Here is a 15,645-nt window from a genome sequence, read left to right on the forward strand (position 1 = left end):
GACAATAGCCTTGGAAGTGGTTTTATTGAAATAAAATGACTTGATTTGAAAGAAAAAAAAAGAAAAAAGAAAAAGAAGATAGGTCAACATGGTTTGGAATTACTGAAAGTAATCCGTTTTTCACATAAAATTATAAATGTTCTGTGGTCCTCGCTTCTCCAGCTATGGACAACAAGACGCAAAAGAAGTAATTGACGGCTATATTGATTAGGTTTGATCTAAATAAAGTTTAATAAATTCGGATGGTCAGAGACCGAATTAGATTAAACAAAGCAGGTAGAAAAAGGTGAATGCATTTTCTTTGTAATCTTAATTTTCTAAAGTTATAATTAAATGTTGAAATAACAAATTTTTTTTTTTTTTTTTAAGCAGTAAAAAAAATTCTCACGCAATATTTTCACGTGAAATTGAACAGAAACCTTGTTATTAGTTTTGACCGTTGTATCGCCCAAATACTTACATAATTATTTACATTAATGCCTTGCGGATTCTGCTCATAAAATTTTATGACTAGATTCTCTTTTGTTTCCCGACAGCAATATACTGTTTTTTTTTGTTTTTTTTTTCATACAAAAGGCTCCATAAGCCGATTCTAAACCATAAGCCTAAGACAAACTATTCTAGAGTTTAGCAACAATGCACAGCAAAACTATGTATATATATATATATATATATATATATATATATATATATATATATATATATATATATATATATAAATGTTTAATGTTCCAGTGATTTCATAAACAAAACCTGTAAAAACTACAGATGAGCACAAGCAATTGAATACTTACGCATATAGTTAAGGACAAAATTGCTAGTTCTGCAATCTCTACTAGCTAAATGGAATTTGCTCATCCTATTTGTTTTGTGTCATATGTGTTTTAGCTAGTACAAATGAAATACTTTTAAATGTCTACAGCGTGTTATAAATAGAATGCAAATATTTATAATTACAATTGGATACTTTTCCCTTGTGTTATTTAAGTGAGACAGCCAATAATTTCCAAAAACAGCCTATTTACACTTAGATATACATCACTATTAGTTCACTAGTAAGCACAAATAGTGAACTATTCACACAGTGAACATAGTTCAAATTCATTTCATAGTTCTTAAGTTATTCGTAAAATCTCTAGGTCTATTATTGCAACATATAAGCCAAAGATTTGGTACACTGGAATGCACAGCCTATTTTATTTTCATTCTTCAGGATGCTCTGGGCAACTACGATTGACTTCAAACCATTTGTCGATACACCTAAAAAATAAATATACAGACGCCTTCTTTGTATATATATATATATATATATATATATATATATATATATATATATATATATATATATATATATATATATATATATATATATATATATGAGAGAGAGAGAGAGAAGTTTTAATTTGCACCAACAATGATTGCTCAATGGCTAATTTTATGTGGTACAGTAACACGCATCATTATACACTATTATACATTGCTTTTTAAAAGTGCACGAAAGAGTTCTGGTAGCAATTTGTTCGAGCACACACAACCGCAAGTCTTAGCTTCTGTCTCGTAAGACTCTTTGTCTGGGCTTCTAGGGGTAAAACGTTATGGTTAGCAAGGGTTAGACGGTAGCAATTGCCAAACCTCAGGGTAAGGATACCTAACCGAAGTACTAGACTTTGGAGTTCAGGGGCTGCAAAGGCATCGTGGTGAGAAATGTCTTTACTACTCAGGACGATCCTGGTTGCCTGTCGTTGGACTGACTCAGTTTCAGCATTAAATCAGCGGTCTTAATACTGATGGGCCCAAGACAGGACATGGGTATTCAAGGACGGGGCATTCACATCACAGGTATGCCTGAAGAAGACTATGGACGTTGCACCCGAAGGGCCACATTTTTGAAAGAGTTTGCAAAAATGCGGTAGCTTTAAGAGTCGCATTATAAATAAGACAGTATAATGCAATTAGAAATTAAAGGTAAGAGAAGCAACGTACAAAGAAAGACATCTCTGCTCTAGAAAAATATTTTAATGATATAATCCGCAAACACCTAGAAGTATTGAAAGATTGTAGAGAGGTAAAAACAGACCCAGAGCAAATTAACAGTTTCTCTAAATCAATAAATCCGACTGCTCCACTCCCACTACAGCGCAATTTACCTTTTTTTCCCAAATGCATCCGATAAAAATTTTGAGATAGCCATTTTGTTAAAAATAGTTCAACGATTACCTAACAAAATCTCCGGTGTCGACACAATCCCCACAGGCCCGGGGGCAGGCGTTGTAAGTTATGTCCTGGGGACATATATGAATCTTATCGAAGAAATGATCGTATAGAACTCAGAGACGGCTCATTTGGTTTGAAATTGAAAGTTCTAGTTAACTTTTTAAGATTCGAAAGATATCAGAGGGTAACCAGCCCCCCCACGCCCTGTTTTTCCCACATGCATCCGATAAAAATTTTGAGATAGCCATTTTGTTGAAAATAGTTCAAAGATAATATAAAAAAAACTACGGTATCGACCCCCCCCAGGGCCCGGAGGCAGGCGTTGTAAGTTATGCCCTGGGGGCGTATATGGTTCTTATGGAAGGGATACTAGTATAAACTTCAAAGAGGGCTCATTTGATTGGAAATTGAAATTTCTAGTTCACTTTTTAAGAGTCAAAAGAGATCGGAGGGCACCTAGCCCCTCCCCTCCACGCATTTTTTTCCTCAAACCCATCCGATAAGAACTTTGAAATAGCCATTTTTCAAGAAAATAGTTCAAAGACCATATAACGAAAATTCCAGGGTCGACACAGCCCCCCCCCCCGGGCCCAAGAAAAGGCGTTGTGAGTTATTCTCTGGGGGAATATATGTTTCTTATGGAAGGGCTGCTCTTAAAACCTTCAGAGAGGGCTCTTTTGATTGGAAATTGAAAGTTCTAGTTCAATTTTTGAGGATCAAAAGAGATTGGAGGACAACTAGCCCCCACGCCCCTTTTCCTCCAAATGCATCCGGTAAAAGTTTTGAGATTGCCATTTTGTTAAAAAATTGTTCAAACGCCAGATAACAAAAGTTCAGGTGTCGACACAACCCCCCAGGGCCCGGGGGCAGGCGTTGCAAGTTATGCCCTGGGGCATATATGTTTCTTATGAAAGGGATGTTAGTATACACTTCAGAGAGGGCTCATTTGTTTGAAAATTCAAAGTTCGAGTTAAATTTTTAAGAGTCAAAAGAGATCGGAAGGGCAACTAGCCCCACCACCACGCCCTTCTTTCCGCAAACCCGTGTGATAGAAGTTCTGAGATAGCCATTTTTTTTTTAAATAGTTCAACAAAAACTCCGGTGTCGACACAACCCCCCAGGGCCCGGGGGGTAGGCATTGTAAGTTATGTCCTGGGGCCGTATATGGTTCTTATGAAAGGAATGCTCGAATAAACGTCAGATAGGGCTCATTTGAATACAAATTTAAAGTTCTAGTTCAATGTTTGAGAGTTAAAAGATATCGGAGGGCAACTAGCCCCACCCCACGCCCTTTTTCCAAAACCCATCCGCTACAAATTTTGAGATATGCATTTTTTTAAAAACTGTTCAAGAATTAGATAACAAAACTCCGGTGTCGACATAACCCCCCAGGGCCCGGGAAGTAGGCATTGTAAGTTATGCCCTGGGTGCATATATAGTTCTTATAGAAGGGATACTAGTATAAACTTCAGAGAAGGCTCATTTGATTGAAAATGGGAAGTTTTAGTTCACTTTTAAAAAGTTAAAAGAGATCGAAGGGCAATAACCCCCCCCCCCACGCCCTTTTCCCACCAAACATCGGATAAAAATTTTGAGATAGCCATTTTGTTAAAAAGAGTTCAAACATCAGACAATAAAAACTTCGAGGTGGACACGAACCCATGATTTTACTTTGACATCGTTACTTTGATATTAGTTTTGATACTTTGATGAACATTTGATTTTGAAAAAGAAAGTTTGATCTTGAAATAAAATATTTTATAAGATTGGAAACTTTTTGCAATCAAGAACGAACAAAAATTAATTAAAAAAAAAATTTCCTAAAAAGATGTTTTTCAAAGAAACGTAAATATCCTTTTAAACTTAACATCAACAGATACAAATACATGTTAAAATTCAAACTAAACACGACCGGAAATTACTATTAAAGAATAAATGAAAACCAAAACGAACAGAAATTTAATAAACAATCATAGCAAAAAAAAATAATACAACAAATAATAATATAAATGAATAAATAAATCTTAAAGCAAGTAATGATTAAATTGAATGTGCAAATCAAGCTTAAAACGGAAAAATATTTTGCTATTGAAACATAAATGAAATACAAGACGATTAGAAATAAATAAAGAATCAATGCAAACAAACATGCAATCGGTACAAATGTATGTGAATAAATAAAACTTAAAATGAGTTAAACTTAAATTAAATAATCATATCAAGCTTAAAATAAACAAAAATCCCTAAAAGCAAGAGTTTGGTTATTGCCTCCTTCTCTCACTGTAAAAGTCTAAAACCTACTGCGTCATGGCGCTTTAGTGTCTTGAACAGTCTTGGAAAGTATAAACAAAATTAAATTGAATATTCGATATATAATGATATTATTTTTTTAAAGATCCATCTGTTCAAGATCTTATTTCACTATTATTTTATTTTCATTTTCAATGCTTTAAGAACTGAAAAAAAAAATATTTGTCATGTAATTCGTTTTCAGTGAAGCGCTAATGACGCAGTACGCTTTAGGTTTTTACAGTTAAGGAACGGGACAATTTTAGGGATCTTTAACAATTTTAGAAAGAACTAATAAATTAAATTCAATTTAAGTTTTACTCGTTTTAATATTTATTTATTCATTTACATTAGTATCTAGTCTTTAATTTCTGTTCGTTTTGGGTTTCATTTATACTTCAATAGCAAAATATTTTTTTTTTCGTTTTAAGCTTGATTTGCATGTTCTATTTCAGCATTGCTCGCTTTAAGATCTATTTATTCATTTATATTATTACTTGTTGTATGTTTTTTTGCTATGATTGTTTATCAAATTTCTGTCCGTTTTGGTTTTCATTTATTCTTTATTAGTAATTTCTGGTCGTTTTGAGTTTGAATTTTAACAGGTATTTTTATCTGCTGATCATAATTTTAAATTGACCTTTACTTTTCTGTGAAAAAACTCTTTTTCGAAAAGTTTTTTTTTTAATTAATCCCACAATAAATTCAACTGAATGATCCAGTGGTGTCCGTCTCCATACTGGTATCCGAGATTGTGTTAGGCCCCTAACCTTGGGAGTCATAAATAACAAATAAAAACTTTGTGCATTTCCTAGGTCAACGAACGTTTAGTAATCAAAATCCCCAAAATCACGCGGAAATTTAGTCAGAATTCAGAAACGAATTCCACGTTAGACTTTAAGACTTCAAAGAGAATGTTATACGATTCAGTTTGTTTTCTTTCCCTTCCTCTTTAAACGTAGACGAGGTCCCAGAGGATCTGCAAATGGAGGGCATTGATTTGTAATACACGACAGACCTAAAGAAGTTTTACAGTGTCTGCTACAATTCTGTCACAACTACTTTCCCAAAGATAGATACTCAGGCAGTCAAAAATATGCACTTCGTTTTGCAGCACTTCTCGGTAGCACTTACATATGTGAACAAGTATTTTCCAGGATAAAACATGTGAAGTGCGCTATGAGAAAGCAAATCAGATACAGTCACCTCCAGAGTTCGCTTCGAGTTGCTGCAACATCAATCAAAGCAGATATCGGACCCCTTGTTCGTGAGAAGCGTTGCCAAGTGTCCCATTGACAGGTGAAAAACCAATTATTACAACACAACAATTTTATTTATATTTTAAACAAAAATTTATATTAAACATAAAAGGGTTAACAATACTTTTATATTGTTCAATTTAGATTTTAGAACTAGATTATGCATGAAAAAACATAAATTTCTTTAATTTAATTTTTAAAATAACATGCCAAATGCATGATCAATAGGCCTATTCTAACAAAAACAACATAATTGAATTATCTTTAGATCCTATTTAATAAATGCAAAACTAGAATCATGTGGCCCGAAAATAATGAGAATGGCCCTTTTTCCCAAAAACGGTTGCCCACATTTGTGTTAGAGGGTGTGAGTAAATTGAGTACCATTGGGTATGGTATATGGCGGGTAATATTTTAGACGTTATGCATCATTATTTTTCGAAAAATGCAACCAATGTAAAAGGAATTATTATAAGACAAACGAAACTGTTGAAACATTTTTCAAATATCCAAAATTCCTACGAAAAAGCACAGAAGAAGGAAAAGTATACAATCTAGGAAGGTATACAAGAAAATACTATATTATGAAGCAATTTTTGTTTTCTTCAAACATCAAATTTTTCTCAGAGAGCAAAAGCGTAAGAACTTTTTTTTTTTTTTCAAGAATTCCTTGGCAAAAAGTGTAAGAAGAAACACCTCATATAATCTAGCAGGCTAGATAAGACAATATAACTCTAGGGAGTTTTTTCTACCCCAAAGCTAAAAATTTTTCCTTTGTACAGGATAGTAAGATAATGCTTTCAAATATGAATTCAACTTGCAAAATAAATGCTCTACGATTGCAATCTTCATTAATGATACAAGCGTTATCTATAGTAAACATCAAATTCCCAGGAAACAAATGACTTTATTTTTTCTCTGTTAGCTTTGTGAGCTCTACTGCCAATCCTCAACAACGCACATATTTGGTATTGATTGAGAACAACGTAGATGGGATAAATACTCAAGCTTTAGTATATACAAATAGAGAAAGGCGTTATTCAAGCAAATTTCCTTAAAAAGAGCTATTATTTTTGAAGAAAATAGAATTCCCATAAGGTCTGCTCAATATTATAGAAATACATGATATTACTTGAAGCGAAAATGTTTTTTTCTATACGTTTGGTTCCAAGAAATAGATTTATAGTAATGTTCTAGAAATAATCCTACAATTCATATTAATACTATTAATTTAAGCGCAGCTACTATAAATGGGACTAGCGAGGTAAAATACTTGGGTATTATTGTGGATAAAAAATTGCATACTTAAAACCTATTGGCGTAACGTATCTTCAAAAACATATAAGAATTTCGGCAAGGTTCCAAGAGTGTATCTATTCTTATACTTAAGATACTTCATTCTTCTTTTATTCATTCTTATCTATCTTAGAACATCTTTATTTGGGTATCTTGCTTCCCAACTTTTTATAAACCTTTATAAAAAAATGAGAAATTTTAAAGTTATTTTTCAGGTATCTTCATCCTCACTCCTAAATCAATTCATAAATTGCTCTAGTGTCAAAGCTTCACAACACAGTGAAATCTAGGTGAATTTTAAACATGTGGGTAGCCCTCCAATTGCTATTAATAAAACCTCTGGATGAATACGAACCATGCAGATCGAAGAGTACGGAATAGCCCTCCAACTATTATTAAGAAAGTTCAAACATCTGGATGAATACAAACCATGCAGGCCGAAGAGTTCGGAGTAACCCTCCAATTGCTATAAAGAAAGTTTACACAGGTGAATTAATACAAACCATGCAGATCGAGGAGTACGCAGTAGCCCTCCAATTGCTATTAAGAAAGTTCAAACATAGGGATGAATACAACCCATGCAGATCGAAGAGTACGGAATAACCCTCCAACTGCTATTAAGAAAGTTTAAACATCTGAATGAATACAAACCATGCAGATCGAAGAGTACAGAATAGCCATCCAACTGCTATTAAGAAAGTTCAAACATCTGGATGAATACAAACCAGGCAGATCGAACCCTCCAATTGCTATTACGAAAATTCAAACAAGCGAATTATTACAAAACATGCAGATCGAAGAGCATGGAATAGCCCTCCAATTGCTATTAAGAAAGTTCAAACATCTGGATGAATACAAACCAGGCAGATCGAACCCTCCAATTGCTATTACGAAATTTCAAACAAGCGAATGATTACAAAACATGCAGATCGAAGAGTATGGAATAGCCCTCCAATTGCTATTAAGAAAGTTCAAACATCTGGATGAATACAAACCATGTAGATCGAAGAGTACGGAGTATCCCTCAAATTGCTATTTAGAACTTCAGAAATATGGATGAATACAAAACATAGAGATCGATGAGCATAGAGTAGCCCTCCAATTGCTATTAAGAAAGTTCAAACATCTGGATGAATACAAGTCATGCAGATCGAAGAGTACAGTATAGCCCTCCAACTGTTATTAAGAAAGTTCAAACATCTTGATGAATACGAAACAGGCAGATCGAACCCTCCAATTGCTATTAAGAAAGTTCAGACAAGCGGATGAGTACAAAAAATAAAGATCGAAGAGTACAGAACATCCCTCCAATTGCTATTAAGAAAGTTCAAACATCTGGATGAATACAAGCCATGCCGATCGAAGATTGCGGAATAGCTCTCCAACTGCAATTAAGAAAGTTCAAACATCTGAATGAATACAAACCATGCAGATCGAAGAGTACGGAGTAACCCTCCAATTGCTATTAAGAAAGTTCAGACAAGCGGATGAGTACAAAAAATGCAGATCGAAGAGTACAGAATATCCCTCCAATTGCTATTAAGAAAGTTCAAACATCTGGATGAATACAAGCCATGCAGATCGAAGATTGCGGAATAGCTCTCCAACTGCAATTAAGAAAGTTCAAACATCTGAATGAATACAAACCATGCAGATCGAAGAGTACGGAGTAACCCTCTAATTGCTATTAAGAAAGTTCAGACAAGCGGATGAGTACAAAAAATGCAGATCGAAGAGTACAGAATATCCCTCCAATTGCTATTAAGAAAGTTCAAACATCTGGATGAATACAAGTCATGCAGATCGAAGAGTACAGTATAGCCCTCCAACTGTTATTAAGAAAGTTCAAACATCTTGATGAATACGAAACAGGCAGATCGAACCCTCCAATTGCTATTAAGAAAGTTCAGACAAGCGGATGAGTACAAAAAATGCAGATCGAAGAGTACGGAATAACCCTCCAACTGCTATTAAGAAAGTTTAAACATCTGAATGAATACAAACCATGCAGATCGAAGAGTACGGAATAGCACTCCAACTGCTATTAAGAAAGTTCAAACATCTGGATGAATACAAACCAGGCAGATCGAACCCTCCAATTGCTATTACGAAAGTTCAAACAAGCGAATGATTACAAAACATGCAGATCGAAGAGTATGGAATAGCCCTCCAATTGCTATTAAGAAAGTTCAAACATCTGGATGAATACAAACCATGTAGATCCAAGAGTACGGAGTATCCCTCAAATCTGCTATTTAGAACTTCAGAAATATGGATGAATACAAAACATAGAGATCGATGAGCATAGAGTAGCCCTCCAATTGCTATTAAGAAAGTTCAAACATCTGGATGAATACAAGTCATGCAGATCGAAGAGTAGAGTATAGCCCTCCAGCTGTTATTAAGAAAGTTCAAACATCTTGATGAATACGAACCAGGAAGATCGAACCCTCCAATTGCTATTAAGAAAGTTCAGACAAGCGGATGAGTACAAAAAATGCAGATCGAAGAGTACAGAATATCCCTCCAATTGCTATTAAGAAAGTTCAAACTTCTGGATGAATACAAGCCATGCAGATCGAAGATTGCGGAATAGCTCTCCAACTGCAATTAAGAAAGTTCAAACATCTGAATGAATACAAACCATGCAGATCGAAGAGTACGGAGTAACCCTCCAATTGCTATTAAGAAAGTTCAGACAAGCGGATGAGTACAAAAAATGCAGATCGAAGAGTACAGAATATCCCTCCAATTGCTATTAAGAAAGTTCAAACATCTGGATGAATACAAGCCATGCAGATCGAAGATTGCGATATAGCTCTCCAACTGCAATTAAGAAAGTTCAAACACCTGAATGAATACAAACCATGCAGATCGAAGAGTACGGAGTAACCCTCCAATTGCTATTAAGAAAGTTCAGACAAGCGGATGAGTACAAAAAAATGCAGATCGTAGAGTACAGAATATCCCTCCAAGTGCTATTAAGAAAGTTCAAACATCTGGATGAATACAAGCCATGCAGATCGAAGATTGCGGAATAGCTCTCCAACTGCAATTAAGAAAGTTCAAACATCTGAATGAATACAAACCATGCAGATCGAAGAGTACGGAGTAACCCTCTAATTGCTATTAAGAAAGTTCAGACAAGCGGATGAGTACAAAAAATGCAGGTCGAAGAGTACAGAATATCCCTCCAATTGCTATTAAGAAAGTTCAAACATCTGGATGAATACAAGTCATGCAGATCGAAGAGTACAGTATAGCCCTCCAACTGTTATTAAGAAAGTTCAAACATCTTGATGAATACGAACCAGGCAGATCGAACCCTCCAATTGCTATTAACAAAGTTCAGACAAGCGGATGAGTACAAAAAATGCAGATCGAAGAGTACAGAATATCCCTCCAATTGCTATTAAGAAAGTTCAAACATCTGGATGAATACAAGCCATGCAGATCGAAGATTTCAGAATAGCTCTCCAACTGCAATTAAGAAAGTTCAATCATCTGAATGAATACAAACCATGCAGATCGAAGAGTACGGAGTAACCCTCCAATTGCTATTAAGAAAGTTCAGACAAGCGGATGAGTACAAAAAATGCAGATCGAAGAGTACAGAATATCCATCCAATTGCTATTAAGAAAGTTCAAACATCTGGATGAATACAAGCCATGCAGATCGAAGATTGCGGAATAGCTCTCCAACTGCAATTAAGAAAGTTCAAACATCTGAATGAATACAAACTATGCAGATCGAAGAGTACGGAGTAACCCTCTAATTGTTATTAAGAAAGTTCAGACAAGCGGATGAGTACAAAAAATGCAGATCGAAGAGTACAGCATATCCCTCCAATTGCTATTAAGAAAGTTCAAACATCTGGATGAATACAAACCATGCAGATCGAAGAGTACGGAGTATCCCTCAAATTGCTATTAAGAACTTCAGAAATATGGATGAATACAAAACATAGAGATCGATGAGCATAGAGTAGCCCTCCAATTGCTATTAAGAAAGTTCAAACATCTGGATGAATACAAGTCATGCAGAACGAAGAGTACAGTATAGCCCTCCAACTGTTATTAAGAAAGTTCAAACATCTTGATGAATACGAACCATTCAGATCGAAGAGTACGGAGTATCCCTCAAATTGCTATTAAGAACTTCAGAAATATGGATGAATACAAAACATGGAGATCGATGAGCATAGAGTAGCCCTCCAATTGCTATTAAGAAAGTTCAAACATCTGGATGAATACAAGTCATGCAGATCGAAGAGTACAGTATAGCCCTCCAACTGTTATTAAGAAAGTTCAAACATCTTGATGAATACGAACCAGGAAGATCGAACCCTCCAATTGCTATTAAGAAAGTTCAGACAAGCGGATGAGTACAAAAAATGCAGATCGAAGAGTACAGAATATCCCTCCAATTGCTATTAAGAAAGTTCAAACATCTGGATGAATACAAGCCATGCAGATCGGAGATTGCGGAATAGCTCTCCAACTGCAATTAAGAAAGTTCAAACATCTGAATGAATACAAACCATGCAGATCGAAGAGTACGGAGTAACCCTCCAATTGCTATTAAGAAAGTTCAGACAAGCGGATGAGCACAAAAAATGCAGATCGAAGAGTACAGAATATCCCTCCAATTGCTATTAAGAAAGTTCAAACATCTGGATGAATACAAACCATGCAGATCGGAGATTGCGGAATAGCTCTCCAACTGCAATTAAGAAAGTTCAAACATCTGAATGAATACAAACCATGCAGATCGAAGAGTATGGAGTAACCCTCCAATTGCTATTAAGAAAGTTCAAACATCTGGATGAATACAAGCCATGCAGATCGAAGATTGCGGAATAGCTCTCCAACTGCAATTAAGAAAGTTCAAACATCTGAATGAATACAAACCATGCAGATCGAAGAGTACGGAGTAACCCTCCAATTACTATTAAGAAAGTTCAGACAAGCGGATGAGTACAAGCCATGCAGATAGAAAAGTACGGAATAACCCTCCAACTGCTATTAATAAAGTTCAAACATCTGAATGAATACAAACCAGGCAGATCGAAGAGTGCGCAGTAGGCCTCCAATTGCTATGAAGAAAGTTCAAACATCTGGATGAATACAAAACATACAGATCGGAGATTGCGGAATAGCTCTCCAACTGCAATTAAGAAAGTTCAAACATCTGAATGAATACAAACCATGCAGATCGAAGAGTACGGAGTAACCGTCCAATTACTATTAAGAAAGTTCAGACAAGCGGATGAGTACAAGCCATGCAGATCGAAAAGTACGGAATAACCCTCCAACTGCTATTAATAAAGTTCAAACATCTGAATGAATACAAACCAGGCAGATCGAAGAGTACGCAGTAGGCCTCCAATTGCTATGAAGAAAGTTCAAACATCTGGATGAATACAAAACATACAGATCGAAGAGTACGAAATAGCCCTTCAATTATTATTCAGAAAGTTCAAACATCTGGATGAAATCAAACCATGCAGATCGAAGAGTACGGAATAGCCCTCCAATCAGAAATGAGGATGAATACAAAACAAGTAGATCGAAGAGCACGTGGTATTCCTCCAATTGCTACTATGAAAGTTCAAACATGTGGATGAACACAAAAAATGTGGGTTCAGAAATATAGAATAACCCTCCAATTGCATTTGAGAAAGTTCAAACTTGTGGATGCATGTCCTTCATCTGGTATTATCAATAATATCAGATTTCTGACAAAGCGTAAGTTTAATCGTGAATTAACAACTCACAAGATGATACTTATTTAAAGAGCGTTGATAGTTTCGTGATAGTCCAGCGAAATTGTGAAAATTTTCGGCACCAATTGAGATTTTTATCAAACATGGTTGCATTATTATAAAAATGAATTTAAAGATACGAATCCTGCGAAAGAAAAGTTTTTAGAAGAAAAACTCGATGTCAAAATACAAAAAAAACTACCGATAAGTGTGAATTTCGGTTCTGCAAAACTGGTCTGCAAAGGCTGGTCCTAGAGTATCTCAGAATTTAACTCTGGTGTTCCAAATGGTTTCATCCTATATTATCCATCAAAATCAATTTTATCCAGGGCAAATTATCCCCGTTTTAAAAAGTGAAAAAAAAATCCTTATTCGTCTTCATCATAATGCTCGAATACCGTTTCTTTTTCAACTTATAAGTTATTTGAATCACTTATTATTCAAGTAATAAGAAAAAAGTATTTGTTCCGGATCCCGAGTTTGGGTAACAGCAAAGTTGAAGTAGAAAAAAAAAATCCATTTTTTTGCCCTTAAGAATGTCCTATAAGATGTTGAAAAATGAGGTAGCTTTCTAATACAGTACCATCTAGATGTAGGCCGTATTTATGACTCCTCTATTATTGGGACCACTATTTTCCACTATTCTATCAAAGGCAAGTTTAAGAGGTACTAATCCAAAATATTAGATGTTTTCCATATATGTATCATAAAAAACAACAACTGGTAAAACAAGAGGGAATTTATCTAAGACAGTAAAATTTTTTTAAACCTTAAATGAACATTTCGGTTCTATATCCAAGAGCCGTCGTCAGCAAAGCACATATATGAATAAAATAAGACTTACAATTTTAATTTTATTCTTATATAGACTTTTTTCAGGACCGCTCTTCAATATAGAGCCGAAATATTCATTTAAGGTTTAAATAAATGAATATTTAGATATATGTATCGTTATCTTAGAGCAAAATGGAAAACGGTAATCTATTTATTCAATACTTACAGGTTTTAAACTAGGTGCGCTGACCTCACCAGTCTTTCTGAACAATTTAGTGATTAATGCACAGTCTACTCGTCTTTTCAAGGGACTTGACCTGTCTTTATTTACCTTTACTGATGACACACTGAATTTAACTTGCTCGCTTTCGTCAACTGAAGTTACTTTTAGCGACAGGATAAGCAGTAAAATGAGATAGTGCTGATGTTTATAAAACGATTATGATAGGCTTTAATTATCGAGGTGAATGCAATAGTGTGTTCCTGTGAAATGACGATATTGAACTTCCTGAATGTCTTATTTAGCTAAGGTTGCCTATTGGTAGAAATATTATGTTTAACATTTTGATGTTTTTATTGGGCAATGAAAGTAATTATTATTATTATTATCAATGAAACAGCTCAGTATCGAGCACTGTACTAAAAAGATCCGCGAAGCTTATGCATCTCTGGCCACTACAACAGTCGAGCTGAATACGACTCATCGAGCCAAGCTTTTCAAAGTATTTGCTAGTTCCCAAATAATTGGCCTCTCTTCTCTGTGGCACGTTTTGTCAGGTCAAAAAAGCTGCAAATTCGTAGAGTTTTCTTTAAGTTCGCGAAGCATCTACAGTGTTCACCTCCTCGAACCCGGAACATATTTCTTTATAGAAATTATAGTACAGCAGATGCCAGAGTTGTCATTGACAAGCGTGTTGCAGCATGAAACTGCGGATTCGCTCCTCCATGGGCGTCTATAATTCAGTATTGGATATTTTATGTATTGCTTGTTATTGTCAGTGTCTTCTTGTTCCTTTTTTTCATATTTGTATACTAAATCAAGGGTTTCGGTCCTGCTTGTTTTGATGGGTGATAAGAAAAATTAATTGATTTAAAAATTCTTTCAACAAATTCTTTTCTGCTAGCTTCCGTCACTGTAGTTTCAGAGAGTCTTTTCTAATTCAACATAAATGTAAAGTTTAAATCCCCCCCCCCAAAAAAAAAAAATCATTAGGAAATTTGGACCGTAAAATCCTTGCGAGAGCACAACGTCTTAAGAAAAAAAAACATGTTAAATGAGCAAATAAATAAGAAGGCCTTACGTTTTATGATAAATGCAAAGGCATGGAAGACGCGCAATAGTCTCACCCTCTTCCATTTCCTCAAAGCATATGATACACTCATCCTTCTTCTCAGTCAAAACGTCCTCTGCAAAGAGAATTCCAATAATTAAAACAAATGTAATAGTAAATAAATATAGAGGCAAACATTCCTCTCTCCGGATTTCTTGGACTAGTTTTGATCTAGATTTGTGAAAATAATGATACTCATCACGATTTATGCTAGAATAAGGTCCAAAGAAAGTATTTTAATTTCTTTAACATTAATGATAAGGTACAGAACAACTAGGTGATTTTGTCGCGAATTATCTACTGATGATAATTGACAGTATATATTTATAAGAGCGTATAATACGATACAATGTTTTGTAAGACTTGAAAACCAAATAAAACAGGGTTTCAAATTAAGAAAAGAAACTCCAGCTGTTTTCCTTGATATGATAGCTGCCTTTGATAGATTAGATATTCCTAGTCTGATGGTAAAATTAAAAACTTAAATTCCCAAGTGCTGGAATGGATTGAATATTTCCTTACACAAAGAGAAATAGAAATAGGTTTATGAATAGCCACCTCTGTTTTTTTTTGTAGCCCAATAAAGAACAGACCTCCTCCAAGGAGGGGTCCTAAGCCCTTTATTATTTTTATTATACAGTAGTATATAAGATAAATGATCTGGAGATTATAATGGGATATAAGTAATACGCACAAGCTGATGTTATAGCAGTTGCA

The 15,645-nt window shown here is 34.9% G+C and overlaps 1 protein-coding gene across 2 annotated transcripts in view; it reads right to left on the reverse strand.

The window, feature by feature from the left end:
* Nucleotides 1-745: 745 nt before the first annotated feature.
* Nucleotides 746-15,645, reverse strand: part of LOC148947605 (uncharacterized) — a 105,246-nt gene continuing 90,346 nt past the window's right edge. For both annotated transcript variants that reach the window (XM_089096165.1, XM_089096166.1), the window contains exons 5-6: nt 14,899-15,004; nt 746-1,260 (exon numbers count right to left, since the gene is read on the reverse strand). In XM_089096165.1, coding sequence (XP_088952291.1) covers nt 1,203-1,260; nt 14,899-15,004 — 164 coding nt within the window. In that variant the 3' untranslated portion in view covers nt 746-1,202. The remainder of the gene's footprint in view (nt 1,261-14,898; nt 15,005-15,645) is intronic.

Source organism: Artemia sp. Qi Xiang Cuo, chromosome 10 (assembly GCF_049724085.1).
Source record: "Artemia sp. Qi Xiang Cuo chromosome 10, ASM4972408v1, whole genome shotgun sequence".
In the NCBI taxonomy this organism is placed as follows: Eukaryota; Metazoa; Arthropoda; class Branchiopoda; order Anostraca; family Artemiidae; genus Artemia; species Artemia sp. Qi Xiang Cuo.